The 16,605-nt window shown below is 55.6% G+C and overlaps 2 protein-coding genes across 2 annotated transcripts; both read right to left on the bottom strand.

Annotated features, from left to right (window-relative positions):
- Positions 1–4,161: 4,161 nt before the first annotated feature.
- On the bottom strand, positions 4,162–8,287 carry TMEM221 (transmembrane protein 221; the record flags this gene model as incomplete). The annotated part of the gene is made up of 3 exons (XM_081092440.1): positions 4,162–4,631; positions 7,226–7,311; positions 7,968–8,287. The coding sequence occupies 3 exons, from the start codon at positions 8,285–8,287 to the stop codon at positions 4,162–4,164; spliced, it is 876 nt and encodes a 291-aa protein (XP_080948566.1).
- Positions 8,288–10,612: 2,325 nt separating this feature from the next.
- Positions 10,613–15,313, bottom strand: NXNL1 (nucleoredoxin like 1; the record flags this gene model as incomplete). The annotated part of the gene is made up of 2 exons (XM_081092446.1): positions 10,613–10,931; positions 14,988–15,313. 2 exons carry the CDS (start codon positions 15,311–15,313, stop codon positions 10,613–10,615), a joined length of 645 nt encoding a protein of 214 aa, XP_080948572.1.
- Positions 15,314–16,605: the final 1,292 nt, after the last annotated feature.

Genomic DNA, 16,605 nt, shown 5'->3' with positions numbered 1-16,605 from the left:
AACGCCAAGAGAAAGCACAGAAATGGGAAAGGTAGACCGCAGAAAAGACTCGTTTACAGTCTGAGCTGGAACAGAAGGCAGTGTCACCCTGCTCCGTCTCAGCCGGGAGCATGTGCCTCCCGGGACCCGGGTTGTGCCCTGCTCTGCATGTGGCCTCCAGGGAGCACAAAGCACCGGGAGTATTTTGATTTGGGGGTTTAGTCAGCAAGAGCGTGTGCAAACGTGGAGTTGCAAACAATGCGGGTGGGCGGTGTTTGTGAAATTCCTGCCCCAGGCGCTTGTCACGTGTCTGCCCCTCTCTTCTCTCCCCCACGTCCCTGTAGCATCAGGAAAGCCCCCAGGTCTCTGGCTCAGGGGCTGAGGGTTATTTCTCATCCACACCACGTGCAGCAGGCTCTGTGGGTCATAGTTGGAAATCCAGGTGAAGGGGCAGCCACCATCTCCTGAGGGGGGGGGGGGGAGGTGGTTGGACTCAGGAAAGCAGGAAAGTCTGGGCTATCAGTTAAATGGCTGAGGAAGTTCCTTGTTCAAGTTCAGGTCACAGCTCATTGGCCAGAATGGGTCCCATGGGGCCTAAAGGGACAAACCACCCAACCGGACCCTTGTGTCTAACAACACGACCCCAGGAGTCTGAGCAGGGAGACCGCCCTGCTCAGGGGCCTGAGAGAAGCGGGTCCCCTGCTCTGGGGTCTGAGGGGGGAGGGCGAGCCCTGCTCTGGGGTCTGGGGGGGAGGGTGAGCCCTGCTCTGGGGTCTGAGGGGGGAGGGCGAGCCCTGCTCTGGGGTCTGAGGGGGGAGGGCGAGCCCTGCTCTGGGGTCTGGGGGGGAGGGTGAGCCCTGTGCTGGGGTCTGGGGGGGAGGGTGAGCCCTGTGCTGGGGTCTGGGGGGGAGGGCAAGCCCTGTGCTGGGGTCTGGGGGGGAGGGCGAGCCCTGCTCTGGGGTCTAGGGGGGAGGGTGAGCCCTGTGCTGGGGTCTGGGGGGGAGGGTGAGCCCTGTGCTGGGGTCTGGGGGGGAGGGCAAGCCCTGTGCTGGGGTCTGGGGGGGAGGGCGAGCCCTGCTCTGGGGTCTGGGGGGGAGGGCGAGCCCTGCTCTGGGGTCTAATAGGGAAGACAGCTGTCTCGGACGGGTGCGGGGAAACCGTGCACAAGGTACGTCCTCCCCCACACACTCAGCTGCCCTGAGAGAACTAGGCCTCCAGTGCTGAGCTATCTCCCCATCTCCCCTGTGGGCTCTGCCGGCCCCTGCCAGGTCCCGCCCAGGCTGCTCTGGCGCCGGCCTGGGAATTCAATCTGGCTGGAAAGCAAAGGTTGTTTGTTTTCCCTGGTTGCCTTCTCAGCTACCCCGAAACCATCCCTGGATCACTTTCCAGGGCAACCGGGTGTGATCGGGGCCCTTGGATGACCTGTGCTGGCCTCGGTCTAACTGGGCCGGCTGTCACAGGATCCTGCAAAATCCCAGCCCTCTGCCCTGCTGGGCCCGGCCCCTCACAGCACCCGGGAGGGAGCAGGGCCACACCAATCCGAACAGCCCAGGCACCCTGGCTGGCTTGGCTCCGTGGATGGAGCTTCGGCCTGCGGACTGAAGGGTCCTGGATTCGATTCCGGTCAAGGGCACATGCCCAGGTTGCGGGCTCAGTCCCCAGTAGGGCGTGTGCAGGAGGCAGCCGATCAGTGATTCTCATCATTGATGTTTCTGTCTCTCCCTCTCTGAAATCAATAAAAATATACCTTAAAAAATAAAATGAAAAAATGTCAAACAGCCCCAGGCTGAGCTGACATCATCTTGGGCTACCAAGGGAGCGAAGCCTTACCTATTCCTGCCTTTTACTCGCTCCTGGGCGCTGAGAGCCAGGCATCGCCGGAACCCGGGTACCGAGAGGGACGAGGGACCTTTCTGGAGAGGCACGTCCCAGCTCCACTGCTTGCCAGCTGGTGGCCCTGAGCAGTAACTTAACCTCTACACTCCCAGAACATTTCACCACCCCAAAAGGAGGCCCAGCAGCCTCTCCCAGCTCCTGGCAGCCACCGGCCTGCTTTCCGCCTCTGGATTTGCCTGTTTAGGACATGTCATACAGATGGAGTCACAATATGTGGCCCTTCGTGTCTGGCTGCTCTTACTCAGTGTGATGTCTCCCGGGTTCATCCGTGTTGCAGCGGGCGTCAGTGCTTCATTCCTTTTGATGGCTGAGCGACAGTCCACTGTGCAGATGGACCACATTTAGTTCATCCATCCATCAGTTTGTGGACTTTGGGTGATTGTCACTAGTACTGCTGTGAACTTGCATGTGCAAGGACTTGTTTGAACACCGGTTTTCAATCCTTTTCGGCCTCCTTACATGTTGTACTCCCACCCTAGTCCTGGCTGTGAGGCGAGGGGCCCAGCTTCTAGCTCCCCTGGCCAGTCCCGGAGGGAGGCCCTCTGCCCCGGCAGCCGGCCGGTCCTCATCCTCCGCCCTCCTCCGCCCTGAGTCCCCAAGGCCTGCCCCATTCCAGGGAGTTTTAGAAGCTGGAGTCCCCTGTGTCCTCAGGAACCTGCTCTGTCCTGGATCCCTCTGTGATGGGGTTCCAGTCATTGCTGCTGGGTGGCCTCACTTCTCAGGCCTCAGTTTCCCATCTGGGGGTGGGGTTGTCCTGAAGATGAACTGAGGACAGGAAAGCACCTGGCCCATAACATTTATTCTCATTTTATCCTCTTTGTTGATACCCATCATGCTCCCCAAGAGCCCACGCACACTGGGCATGCTCACGTACACGGTCTCCTGACCCCACGCCACGGTGCGGAGGAAGTCTGTGCAGCTTCCCAGGGACCCAGGGAGGAGAGGGCCAAGGCTGGTGGGACACCCAGGTCTGTGGTCAGCTGGGTCCCTACCCAGGGCCAGGCTTGGGGACCAGCCGTCCTGCTGGGTGCTGCCCCTTCTCTGCCCATTGGGAAGAGTCCTGTGGGGGTTTCCTTTGCTGTGGCCGAGCCTCCTCTGCTCCTTGGGCCCCGGAGTCCTCACGTGGCTCAGGAAGGGACAGGCTGGAAAATTCCTGGGACATCTGCACATTTGGGTAGGGGTGGGGGGCCAGACCACCCCCACTCCTGGTGAAATTTGTATGTTTGAAGATTTGTGGGAGACAGTTCCCAGAGCAAAGCCCATCTCCCATTCCTGCCCTCCCCACCCTCACTCCTGCCACCCCACTCCTTACCCCAAGCCCGGGCTTGGCCACAAGCACAATCAGGTGTGGCTCAAGTGACGTGGAGATGGTGCGGGCCAGAGTTTATTTGCAGGATGGGAGTGGGCAGGGCCTCTGGAGACCCCTGGGACTCTGAGTTATCCACTCCAAGCCCTGCCAGTTCCATGAGCCCCAGAAACTGGCCATCAACCCATCTTTCTCAGCCACCAGGCGCCCCAACTGACAGCAGCACCGGCTGCCACACATTGACAACCTACTGTGCACAGGCCCCCGGAATGGCTTACACGGAGTCTCATGGGAGCCCTAGGCAGAGGGATCGATTCTGTCCCCACGTTACAGACAAGGAAACTGAGACACGGAGTGGTGAGCCCTCACCACGGACCCACAGCCAGGAGTCTGGGTGCAGCCCTGCAGGGCCGTTTGGCCCTGGGCTTCTCTGAGCTCTGCACACACAGGTTTCAAATGCTCACAGACTGGAAGGAGTCGCAGAGACTTGCACTGTCAGCAGCATGGGGGTTACAGGACCTGGCTCTGATGCTCAGTACTGGCCGGGGGACCCGTGGTGAGTCACTGCCCCTCTCTGGGCCTCGGTTTCCTCATCTGTAAAATGGACGGAGACATTTAGAGAACCGCTGCCTAAGCCCCACCCTCCCCTCCTGCCTATCCCAGAACCTCACTGCGTCGCTACATTTCCCAGTCCCCCCTGCAGCAAGTTGTGGCCATGTCCTGATCAGTGGGAAATAAGCAGAAAGGTCCCAAGGCCTCCCAGGAAGACTTTGGAAAGATGCTGAGCCAGCCCTGGCCTCTGCCTTTCTCTCTGAATGAGGATGTGAAGGCTGGAGCCCTGGCAGCCACTTTGTGCCATGAGGCAACTTTGAGGGATGCTGTGAACTGAAAGAGAACAAGCTGTACTGCTACTGTGACTGATCTCTGCAGACTGCTCTTCCTGCTGCCTCACACCAGCTCTCTGTCCCTGACCCCTGAGCTCACACCAGTGTGGAGTCTTTCCCCAACCCCCCTGGCTTGTGTCCCAGCATGCTGCGCATCTCATGGGTGACCCCGTCCCAGGGCCCCCCACTGACCAACAGTGTCCGGTGCATGCAGGATGCAGACAGGCTGCTCTCCCGGACACCCCCCACCGTTGCAGACATGGAGGCAGTGACTGAGGGTCTGAGGGGGTCCCCAGGTTCTGGGCAGAATGAGTAGGGGATTTGGTGGTGGGTACCCTGCTGGGGTGGAGCCCTGGGGCTGGCCTTGGAGACTTCAGCGGAGCGGGCAGGGTCATCTTCGAAGTGCGGTGGGGACAGCTCACGGAGACCCCGGCGGGTGGCTTGGGCAGCCCGGAGCAGCGCGTGGGTCAGCACGGCCACCAGGGCCAGGGCGCCCAAGCCGAGGATGGAGGCGGCTGCTGCCCCCGCCTCGATCTCGAAGAGCAGCAGAGCATAGATGGACAGTCCTGAGGAAGGAAATGTTTCTCATTTACTCAGTCTGCAAACACGTGCTCCCCAAGCCCTGGGAGAGCTTCCCACAGAGGGGTGGGCATTCAAAACCGTCCAACACCGTAGGCACGGGGATCAACTCATCGATCCTCGCACAGCCCACAAATATATCCTCATGACGTCAATTTTACCGTAAAAGGGTGAATCTCCTTATGTGCACTTTACCGCAATTAAAACAACCCAGATCTCAGGTTTTCTGAATCCCCGTCGTTGGCCTTCAGTGAATCACGGCTCCTCTCCGGCCCTGGTTTGCTAGTCTGAACAAGGCAGTGGGTGACCTGGCCTTGAGGGCCTTGCTGGTCCAGCATGCAGTTGGCACCATTCATTACTGTGGGCACATTTACCAGTGTCTACTCCCTAGATCCCAATGGTACCTTTCTCCCACCCTGTGTGACAACCAAACACTTCCCCAGATATTGCCAAATATCCCCTGGGGCATAGCCTCAGCGCCCATTGAGAACGGCCAGTCCAGTCCCTATGCCCACCCCGGAGGCTGGTCTAGAAGCTCTGACCCACCCCTATGGCATCAGTGACGTGGCCAATCAGAGCACTGCTTCCCGTCTTGTAGTGATTGGTGCAGGGCTTTCACGTGGCCCAAGCTCAGCCAATGAGAAGCAGCACTGAGACTTTTGCTTGGGATTTGAGAACCCAGAAATTTTCTTACTGCAACCCCTGGGGAGCTTGAGAGAGAAGCCGGGGGCTGACAGGATTTCTTGGCACTTTATGGGAGTGTTTTCATGCCTTCTTTGGCTCTGAACTCTTGCTTTTGAAGATGACACATTGTATCTGACGTTAAAGTGAGGCCAAGGATGTTTTTTTTGCTCTACACAATTGTTTTTCCAAATTATAAGAGAAAGTGTATTTAGAAAGGTACAGAGGTGGGAAAGGCCAGCCAGCTGGGCTATGTGGGCTTAGGAAATGAGTTACGGAGGCAAGAGAAGGGCCCTCAGAGCCTAGGAAAAAGAGAGAGGACACGCCTGGGGAAGGAGAGGGGGAAAGGCGGGGGCGTGCTCAAGAGAGAGAAAGGGTGTGCCGCTCTGAACATTTTTGAAAAGGTCTTTATAATTATTCTTTTGGCTCTGGTTAGCAATGAATGGAGGATTGACTGGACATACTGGGGAATTCTTGCCAATGAGGTCACCTAACCTTAGAAAGAATCTAAATGGGAGCTGAACGAATTCTTAATGCTTGATGAGACTGACTTAGCTACTTTTTTTGAGTTTTCTCATATTTTAAAATGAGGATACTTTAAGTCTCCAACATGTTTGCTGGTTCGTGAAAAGACGGGAGGTTGTAGGCATTTTGTTGAAAGCACAGATACAACCATCTTTCTAAGGGGAAGCAAGGGAAGAGGTGAAGCAAGAGGCATTTCTGATGGGCTCATTTGAGCACCTGGATTCAATCACACCTGAGGCCAACAATCCCCTGGTCTTTTCAGATACGCTGGTCACCCCATCCTCTCTCTTTGCTGCTGTTGTTGTTAATCCTCACTCAAGGACATTTTTTCCATTGATTTTGAGAGAGAATGGAAGGAACTGGGAGACACACAGAGAGAAATATCTCATGTCTATTGGTTGCCTCCTGCATGCGCCCCGACCCGGGGCCAGGGATCAAGCCTGCAACTGAGGCATGTGCCCCTGACCATAATCGAACCTGGGACCCTTCAGTCCCAGAGCCGATGCTCTAACCACTGAGAAAACCGGCTAGGGCTCCTCTCTCTTTTTTAAAAAAAAAGAACTATACCTGGGGCATTTTATTAAGTCAAACAACAAAAGTTAAGCAGAGTTCCCTGCACTTTACATACAATTTCCCATAGTGAGCCCTCAGCTCACATCTCATAAATATGTATTTTAATTGTGCCTCCTAAACATTTGTCAAGATTACAACCAAATATAACATGTCAGGAATCTCTTTAAAGAAACGTGATGATTTGATGCCTTTACCAGGAGGCGTGGGTGAGAACATTGATCTAAGTTATTAAAAGCCTGGGAGGAAAAGAAGATGATGAGTCCTCTGGCACCCAGCTAATTATTTTTGCTCTCCTTCATGTTTGGGGATTTTAAATTACATTTCTGCTTTATAAAGTGTACCCCCCGCCCCCCTTTAAGCCATTCTTGAGCTGGAAGTTCTGATATTTGTAACCAAAACAGTTTTTTGCTAAGGCCAACCTCTGAAACTATCTCCTGAAACTACCAAGGACAGAAAATTTTGTTCAAAACCAAACGTAGAAAACTGATGAATCAGGAGTGTTCGGAAGACAAGTACCATTTATGAATCCCCGCCCCCCCCTCCCCCCAAAGCCTCCCACTGGAGCCAGATGCCATGTGCGGGCTTTTAGGGGGATTAACTCTAAATCCTCTCAGCAATTCTACGAAGCAACAAACTGTTATCATCCCATTGTACTGATGAGGAAACTGAGGCAGAAAGTGTCAGACCCAAGAGTCAAACACAGGCAGGGTGGCTCCAGAGTTTACCCCGGTTATGGGACCATTAACCCTGGCCGTTCCCACCCACGGCCCCCACACCCCACGTCCTGTCCCCCAGCACGCACCTGCTAAGTAGACGGAGACCCCACAGCAGAAGAGGCCCACGGCCACATGTCTGAGGAGGCGGCAGTCATAGAAAAACCAGTCAGACCTGGGAAGAGGGGGCAGGAAGAGGGGGCTCTGGAGGTAGAGCTGCTTGGGGAAGGCTGGGGGTGGGGGGGCGGGGAGTGGCCCAGCTTTGGGGGAAACAAGATCTGTGTGAGGATCCATCCTGAATACTCATCCATTGTTCCAGGTTAATGTTCACCACCATTTACCATCCAGCCATTCCTGTCGATTATTCAACCATATAGCTACCCATCCATGTAACCATGCCCTATGAATTCATCCGTCCACTCATCCACGCATCCATCCACCCATCCACCCACCCATCCTTTCATCACGTATCAACCCTAAGCCTAACCCCCGTCTCTCTGCACTCAGGGCCTAGTGCCCCCTAAATGACCAGAGCCTCCACCAGAGAGCTAGCCGGCCCCTGGCCCTCTCTGAGCCTCCGTTGGCACATTTGTAAAGCGGATGGTCGCAGCAGTAGTTTCACCTGCTATACATTTTCAACTGCTAGAACTGAGAGAGGGAGGCAGGGATGGAAGGAAGGAGGGCGGAGGGAAGGAGACATGGGGGAGGGAGAGATGATAAAGGGATGGGGGAAGGAAGGGAAGCTCCCCCCAACCTGAGGCCCAGAGAGGGGTAGTGGCTCGCCTGGGCTCGCCCAGCCCCGGGGCCGGGCGGCGCGGCCAGTCCTCCTACCTGCCGGGGCCGGGCCCCCTGGCCAGCTCGGCGCCCAGGTGGCCGCAGAGCGCGGCGAGCAGCAGGCAGGTGAGGCTCAGCACCAGGGCCAGCGCGGCGAGCGCGGCGGCCAGCGGCAGCAGCGCCCCGGCCGCGTCCTCGGGCAGCCCCGGGCCCGCGCCCAGCTCCGGACCCAGCCCGTCAGCTCGCGTCCCCCGCAGCTCCGCGCGGCCCGCCTGCAGCTGGAACAGCAGCTGCGCGCCCAGCGCCGCCAGGACGGCCGCCGGGACGCCCAGCAGGATGAGCGCGGCCAGCACCCGGTCGCTGTAGGAGCGGGCCATGGCGCGGGCGGGCCGGCCGGGGGCCGTCGAGGAGTCAGAGATTTTCGGGGAGCAGGGGAGCTGCGGGTGGCGGGGGGTCCTGAAGGGGGCGGGGTCGCAGGGGTGCTTGAAAGTTGGGGTGACTTCAGGAGCTTCGGGGTACAGGTCGCAATGGGGACGAGGAAGCTCTGCGAAAACTTGAGACGGTGTTTTCTCCTCCTTTGGAGGACCCTGGGGCGCCCCCTCCCGGCTCCGGGTGCTGGCGGGGAGGGGCCGGCGTGGGGCGGGGCCAATGAGGGGAGGGTGGCCCCCACGAGGGGCAAGGGCGTGGTAGCTCCATCCAGGGACCCCTCGAGGTCTCTAAAGTACCCCCACCGCCGGCCTAAGCACCTGTTTCATTGTTGTTTTTTAAAAGGAACTTGGCCCTGTCCCGGCTCAGCTGGTTGGAGCGTCCTTTGGGACACCAGGGAAGTTGCCTGTTGGATTGGGGTCAGGGCACATGCCTAGTTCAGGCGTTTGCAATCTCTCTCTCTCTCTCTCTCTCTCTCTCTCTCTCTCTCTCTCTCTCTCTCTCTCTCTCTCTCAATAAAACCCCCACAAAACCGTTGTCTTCTAAAAGCTGCAGACGAGCCTGCACCCTGCCGTTCGGTACACTGAATTTAAGAGCCATTATCCCCGGGGTCCCATGCACAGGTGGCTCACTGATCCGCAAAGGGAAAACTGGCTGGAACCTGCAATAGGCGGCATCACCGACCTGGAGATCGGGGGTTGGGGGTGAGAATGAAATAAGGCCGCACTAGTCCAGTCCCCAGGCCGCCCGGGCCCAGAGCAGCGGGGTGTCAGCCTTTCCGGAGATTAGGCGCAGGGAAGGGGTTTACATCTCATTTACCTGTTTGGCCCCGCCCCCCGGAGAACTTGGCTCACCACCCCTCGCTCAGGTGGCGCCAGAGGCAAAACCCAGAGGTTCCTGGCGCCCAGATAGCTCCTGTCCTTGCGGGACCTGCCAGATAGGACCTGCCCTTCGTGTCATTTTTCAGAAGAAAGAAAGGAGGCTTAGAGACGGCGGTGACTGTCCGAGTCGTACAGCCAGGAAGGGGTTCCAGACTGGGGTTTTGGTTTTTTTATTTCTCTACTAGAATTCGTGCAAGGGGCTCGGCCGGCCCTTGCCGCCCGGCTTTGTCCAGAAGGTCGTCCGGGCTGTCGTTCTGCTGTTCGATCTAATTAACATATTAGCTCTTTACTATATAGGATTCTGTTGTCTCTCCGGGAACACTCGGGACCCCGGCATCCATGGCACCAAGTATTGAAATGCATCCCGTATAAACGATAAAGGGTTGTTGTAGTTTGCATATTAAATACACAGACACCTCATTTCCCCCCTTTCATTGAGTTTATTGGGGTGACACTGCTTAACAAAACTATTCAGGTTCCAGGTGCACAATTCCACAGCATGGACATCTCAGTTCATGGAAGATGGGCTGAGCGTCCTCAGCACGACTATTCGATTTGATTTGCATTTTCCCGTGTTGGAACCAGTAACGATCCCACCTCACCCAGATCGTAGTAAAAATATTTCTGGAGACCGGACGGAAGGCTCAGACGCGCGCTCTGGCCCTGGGTCCGCCCCTTTTTGGGAGAGGGTATCTCACAGCCAGATCTCTGTCCCGCCCTTCACCTGGAGTGTGTGTTGGGGGGAGGGGGGCAGGATCAGAACAGACTCCTCCAGTTCCTCCCCCCTCCCCGGGCCTCAGAATGACCCTTCTCGGCCCTGGCCGGCTTGGGTCAGTGGGTAGAGCATCTGCCCATGAAGGACCTCGGGTTTGACTCCTGGTCACGGGCAAGTACCTGGGATGCAGGCGCGTGTGGGAGGCAACAAGTCAATGTGCCTCACACCGATGTTTTTATCTCTTTCTCCCCTCCCTCCCGTTCACTCGCTCTTTAAAAAAATCAATGGAAAAAATGTCCTGGGGTGAGGATTAACAACAACACCAGGCCCTTCCCACTCCCCCGTGGGCCTTGCCCGCCATCTGGAGAACTCCCCCTACACTCCCCCGCCTCCCTGCTAAGGCCTCCTGCTGGGGCCCCACCTCCTGGCCAGAACTCAGAATGCCACCCGCGCCCCCCCCTCCCCCGCCCCGCTCGGACCCTGTGGGGCCCGTCTCTGATTCCACCTTGGGGAGCTGAGAGTAGCCCCCGGCCCCACCCACCACCGGGTAAGGGGCGAGGGGTGAGGGGTGTGGGCGCCCCATAGACCCGCCCCACCAGGGGGTCAGACAACCCCCCATCCCACCCCCGCCTCCTCGGAGGTGTCATTACAGACCCCCCTCTGGTCATCCCCCACCCAGGTCAGAACAGCTCCCCGGCCCCGCCCTCCGCCCCGGGGGCGCCCCCCGCAGCCCGGCCGTGTGCGCCCCGCCCCGCCCCGTCCACGCGGTACTTGCGGCGCCGCAGCGGCTCGGTGAGGCTGCGCGGCGCGGGGTCGTCCAGGTCCTCGGGCTGCAGGAAGCTGCGGTCCAGCACCTCCGCCGCCTCCTGCCAGTTGGCGAAGCAGGCGGGGCCCAGGCGCCGGATCTCGTCGGCCGCGTCGCGCGTGAGCACGTCCCCGCTCGGCTTGAGCACCACGACGGCGGGCAGCCGCTCCACCGAGAACTGGCGTCCGAGGTCCCTGCACGGCCGGCAGGTCAGTGACCCCGAGCCGGGACCCCCACATCTACTGAACTGAACGCCCCGTGTGCATGCCCGGGCTGGGCGCTGGGGAAGCCTGGTACCGGTACCCAGGCCACACCGGCCCTGCGCTGTGCCTCCCTCCGACAGCCCGGCTCGCTCCGTCTCAGGGACCTTGCACGGGCCGTCTCCTGTCTGCTCTACCCGGTGCGCTCTTCCCAGACCTCTGCCCATTGAGACCCAACTTCACATCGCAGCACCTCCTTTCCCGCTGCCGGTCAGTGCCGGTCAGCATCCTGCACATGGCATGGGCGATTTCTCCCCAGTAGAACCAGCTTCGCCAGGGCACGGGTTCTATTCTTACTGTGTCCCCAGTGCCTGAAACAGTGTGGGGCGCAGAGTAGGTACTACTCCTGAAATGTGTGGGAGGAATGAATGAATATTGATAAATGCCATAAAGAGGTGTGGGTAGGGGCTGGCGGTTAGGGAGGGCCTCTCCAAGGAGGTGACCTTTGAGCTGAAATCTGCAGGAGGAGGAGGGCGGGGGCGGGGGGGGCGGGGAAGAGTTGGGGGAAGGGGTCCCAGGCAGAAGGCGCAGCGCAGCCCATGCAAAGGCCCTGAGGTGGGAGGGAGATTGGGGTGCTGACTTGATCACGCAGGGCCCACAGGGTTACAACGTTTTCTGTTCAGTCTGAGGAGGAAGCTGGTGAGAACCATCCACAGCCTCCCCCCCCCCCCCGCCCCCCCAGGACCTGTCTAGGCCAGAATCGTTGAGTAAAGGGTGCCAGACTGGGCCCATCACCCATAGTTCGTTCTTTCTTTCTTTTTCTTTTTTCCAAATTAGAAAGTTACAGAAGTAGTAGAAGCGAGCCAGCTGGGCTGCGTAGGCTCAGGAAACAAGTTAGAGGCAGAAGAAGGGCCCTTGGGCTCCGAGAGGGAAAGGCAAAGCTAACACACTTGCGGGGAAGAGGAGGGGGAAGGGAAAGGCCTGGGAGCGCTCCTCACCCTCGGTTCTTAATTTCCACCCCCTTGGTTCCTGGGTGGCCCTTTTCCAGAGAACACATGATACCCGCAAAATCCCCCAGGAGTAGGTTGCCAGACAGCAAGTGAAGGTACAGGACACCCGTTAAGTATGAATATCCTATAAACAAATACTTTTTTGTATAAGGATGTCCCATGTAATATGTAGGACAAACTTATACTAAGAAGTTGTTCATAGTTTGTGTGAAATTTGTGTTTTACTGGGCATCCTATACAGTGGGGCCTTGACTTAGGAGTTTAATTCATCCCGAGATGGAGCTTGTTAAGGAGCTCGTTAACTCAAATTACTCTATCAACTCAATGCAAAAAATCGGCAGAGAGACAGCTGATATCTCAAAAAAATCCTTAGTCGGGACACTTTGTAAGTCAAGGCCCCACTGTATCTGGCAATCCTGTGGGTGGGGGTGGAGGGTTGGAACTGGCTCCCTTTCTCCAGGTGCCAGCTGGGTGGATGTTCTGTTGAGAGGAGCGCCTCAAACAAGGTCAGCGTTTTCTACGATGCCCTGGCAGCTGGCATTTCTGCCTCGGGGGACGGCAATGTTGCCACTTCTGGAGAAAGACCCCCCCCCCCCCCCCCCCGCCCAGCTGCAGAGGGCAGTGGGAGTGAGCCAATGTCCAAACTTTGATAATCTCAGGGGGAGGATGAAGTTCTCCATGACCAGAAACTTCCAACTTGTTGTGTAACAAAATGAATGAAATCAGAAAATGTCACGAAGTCTGCAACTCACTTTCAAATGTTTCAGCACAAACCTCGCCCGTATGTAGAGACAACAAATATGGCAAGATGTTAACAATGACCTAGCGTTTCCCTGTGTGCTTCTTCCAACTTGTTGGTATTTTTGAAAATTTTCATAATGAAAAGTTGGGGTTTAAAAAGAGTGAAAGGCTTGCTGCAGAAAAGGGAAAAGTTCTAAAATAGCCACAGCCCTAGCTGGTTTGGCTCAGTGGATAGAGAGTGTCGGCCTGTGGGCTGAAGGGTCCGGGGTTCGATTCTGGTCAAGGGCACATGCCCGGGTTGTGGGCTCGATCCCCATTAGGGGGCGTGCAGGAGGCAGCTGATCAATGATTCTCTCTCATCATTGATGTTTCTATCTCTCTCTCCCTCTCCCTTCCTCTCTGAAATCAATAAAAATATATATTTTTAAAAATAGCCACAGACTAAAGCGCCATTTATTGGGCCGCTAATTGTAAAGCTTGACTCCCGCCACCTCTCCCTCCCTCAGCTCCAGCACCCTCCACGGCTCCCAGCTATGCCCGAGGACCACATCACACTTGTTAAGGTGGCGGCGTTTGGGGCGCTGCTCCACGTGGGGCCTGCTGACTTCTCACACCTGCAATTACCTGTCGGTCCCTAAATTGGCTGTCCTTCGAGCATTTGTGCTGTGCTATGGCCTCTGCCCAGAAACCCTCCCCTTTTTCTCAGACTTCATCCTCCCAACCTTCCTGTCCTTAGAGGTCTCTCTTTACAGCCACTTCCTTAAGTGAGCATCCCCTGACCCCCACATCTCAGCAAGGTCCCCCATTATATCTCTACGTGGTATCCTTCCTTTGTCTTCCAGAACATACTGCAGTTTGCTATTATGTATTTGAGTCTTTGTGAAACTCCCTGGGGGCTGGATAGACACAGGGGTGTGTAGGCCCTACTCTGTAGCCCTCTGTCCTCCGAATATGGCCTGGCTGCTCACACCAGATGGCGCTCTGTCAGTAAACGAATACTGTACATCAAACTGAAAGACTGCACAGAAAAAGGAACCATCATCAAAATGAAGAGGGAACCCACTGCATTGGGAGAACATATTTGCCAATGATACAACTGATAAGGGGTTAATTTCCAAAATATATAAAGAACTCAACAAAAGGAAGACAAACAGTCCCACTAGAAAATGGGCTCAGTGGTTGAGCGTCAACCTATGAACCAGGAGGTCACAGTTCGATTCCCGGTCAGGGCACATGCCTGGGGTTGTGGGCTGGATCTCCAATGGGGGGGCATGGAGGAGGCAGCCAATCAATGATTCTCTCTCATCATTACTGTTTCTATCTCTCTCTCCCTCTCCATTTCTCTCTGAAATCAATTAAAAAAGAATTTTTTTAAAAAAATGGGCAACGGACCTGAATAGATACTTCTCCAAAGAGGACATATAGATGGCCCATAGACATATGAAAAAATGTTCAACATCACTAATCATCAGAGAGATTCAAATTAAAGCTACGAGGTATCACCTCACACCTGCCAGAATGGCTACCATCACTAAATCAACAAACAGCAAGTGCTGGCGAGGATGTGGAGAAAAGGGAACCCTAGTGCACTGCTGGTGGGAATGCAGACTGGTGCAGCCACTATGGAAAATGGTATGGAGTTTCCTCCAAAAAAAAAATGGAACTACCGTTTAACCCAGCGATCCCACTTCTGGGAATATATCCTAAGAATTCCGAAATACCATTCAGAAAGAATATATGCACCCCTTTGTTCATAGCAGTGTTATTTACAATAGTTAAGATCTGGAAACAGCCCAAGTGCCCATCAGTAGATGAGTGGATAAAAAAAGCTGTGGTACATCTACACAATGGAACGCTATGCAGCTGTAAAAAAGAAGGATCTCTTGCCCTTTGCAACAGCGTGGATGGACTTGGAGACTATGATGCTAAACGAAATAAGCCAGTCAGAAAAAGATAAATTTCTTATGATCTCATTTATATGTGGAATCTAAAGAACAAAATAAACAGAATAGGTCCAGAGGCATGGATGCCTGGAACAGACTGACAGATCTCAGAGGGGAGGAGAGGAGGGGGACGGGAAGAGGTTAACCCAAGAACTTATATGCATATATGCATAGCCTATGGACAGAGACAATAGTGCGGTGAAGGCCTGGAATGGGGTGGGGACTAGGTGGAGGGGGAGAAAGTGGGGGACCTCTGTAATACTGTCAACAATAAAACAAACAAAAAAATACTTCACTCTCAGCAGAAACAGCCCCTCCTCCAGGAAGCCCTCCCTGACCTTCCCCTCCCACCTCACCTCCTCAGGTCATCCTCGAAGGGCAGGAAGAGCCACTTCTTGGGCATGTCCTTGAGGAACAGGTCCTGTTGCTCCTCTGTGGTGTCCTGAGACACATACACCAAGGCCAGCTGGGCTGCCCGCAGCACATAGAACTCATCGGTGAGCCGAATGAAGAAGTCCCTGAGAATCGGGGCAAAGGCCTGGCACTGGGGGCAGGACCCAGCGCCGAAGAACAGCAGCACCAGTCGGTTGTCCAGCCTGCGGCTGAGCTCTGCCTCTGTATCCAGTTCGTCCTGGTCACTGTTGTTTCGGATCAGAACTCGACCAGAGAATAGGGAGGCCATGGCAGCCCCGGCTAGGGCCTGGGAAAGGGTGCAGGGACCTGTGTGGCCCTGGGCCTGCTGGCTGGCTGCTGTCCCAGGATTAGGGATCTTTAGGAGGTCAGTGTAAGGCCTTGCTAATCTGCCTAAGCCATGACCTGATTCTGACCTGATTCTGCAGAGCCTCCCAGGGCGGAGGGCAGCTTCCAGGGCCTTTTCTCAAGGCATAACTGCAAATGCGTTTTAAAAATGCGCGGGACTGCAAAGGAAGCCCGTCAGACTGACATAAGGTATGAGACCTGCTCCTTATGTGATGTAAAAACACATGCTTCTTGCCCTAACTGGTTTGGCTCAGTGGATAGAGCATCAGCCTGCGGACTGAAGGGACCAAGGTTCGATTCCGGTCAAGGGCATGTACCTTGGTTGCAGACACATCCCCAGGAGGGGGTGTGGTGTGCAAGAGGCAGCTGATCGATGTTTCTCTCTCATCGATGTTTCTAACTCTCTATCCCTCTCCCTTCCTCTCTGAAAAAAATCAATAAAATATATTTAAAAAAAAAACTACATGCTTCTTCATGAGCACATTAAGTAATCCCGATTCACCAGGGCTCTACTAACCACTGCCATCTCCAAGTGGAGATGAGCATGAGTGGTATTTTGAGGTGTCTGCCGTGACCAGGACGTGAGGTGAAATTATCTTGGGTTTCCACGGGTGAAGGGGTCCCGGGACCGGCCCGTGCCTGCTGTGACCGGCTTGGGAGACTTGCTAGATTCCGGTGAGAAGTTCATGGACATAAAGATGACTTCCCCCCTGAATTCTGACCGGACAGTCCACCTTAAGGTCCCCTGATGTGCAAGGTTGAACATCATGGCTGCCGTATGTTGCAGCCCCTCCATCAAGAGAGGGAAACCAGCTCCCCTGTCCTTGAATCCAGGCTGGCTGGCGACTTGTTTCCATCAACAGAATTCGGCAGAAGGTGTGAGTTTACAGGATCACTCTCACCTCCCGCTGTCACTCCCTTGGAATCTTCCTCCAGACGCTCCAAGTATTAGACAGGACAAGGACCTCAAGGTCGGGCAGCTCTAAGCCTTACACTGCATGTTAAAATGTAGCACAGTGTTTTGCAGACAGCTGGAAACAGGATGAGCTTGACAAGAACCCAACCAGATCATTGTAGCCAATTGCAAAGAAGAAATCAATGTGTGATTAACCGAATAGTGTATGTAAACAATGGCTAAGCCTTGCCTAACTGGTAGGCTCAGTGGTTAGCGTCGACCCCCCCCCCCCATGAACCAAGAGGTCATGGTTCGATTCC

This window comes from Myotis nattereri, assembly GCF_964212035.1.
Source record: "Myotis nattereri genome assembly, chromosome: 5".
In the NCBI taxonomy this organism is placed as follows: domain Eukaryota; kingdom Metazoa; phylum Chordata; class Mammalia; order Chiroptera; family Vespertilionidae; genus Myotis; species Myotis nattereri.
This window is presented reverse-complemented; position numbering and strand designations above follow the sequence as displayed.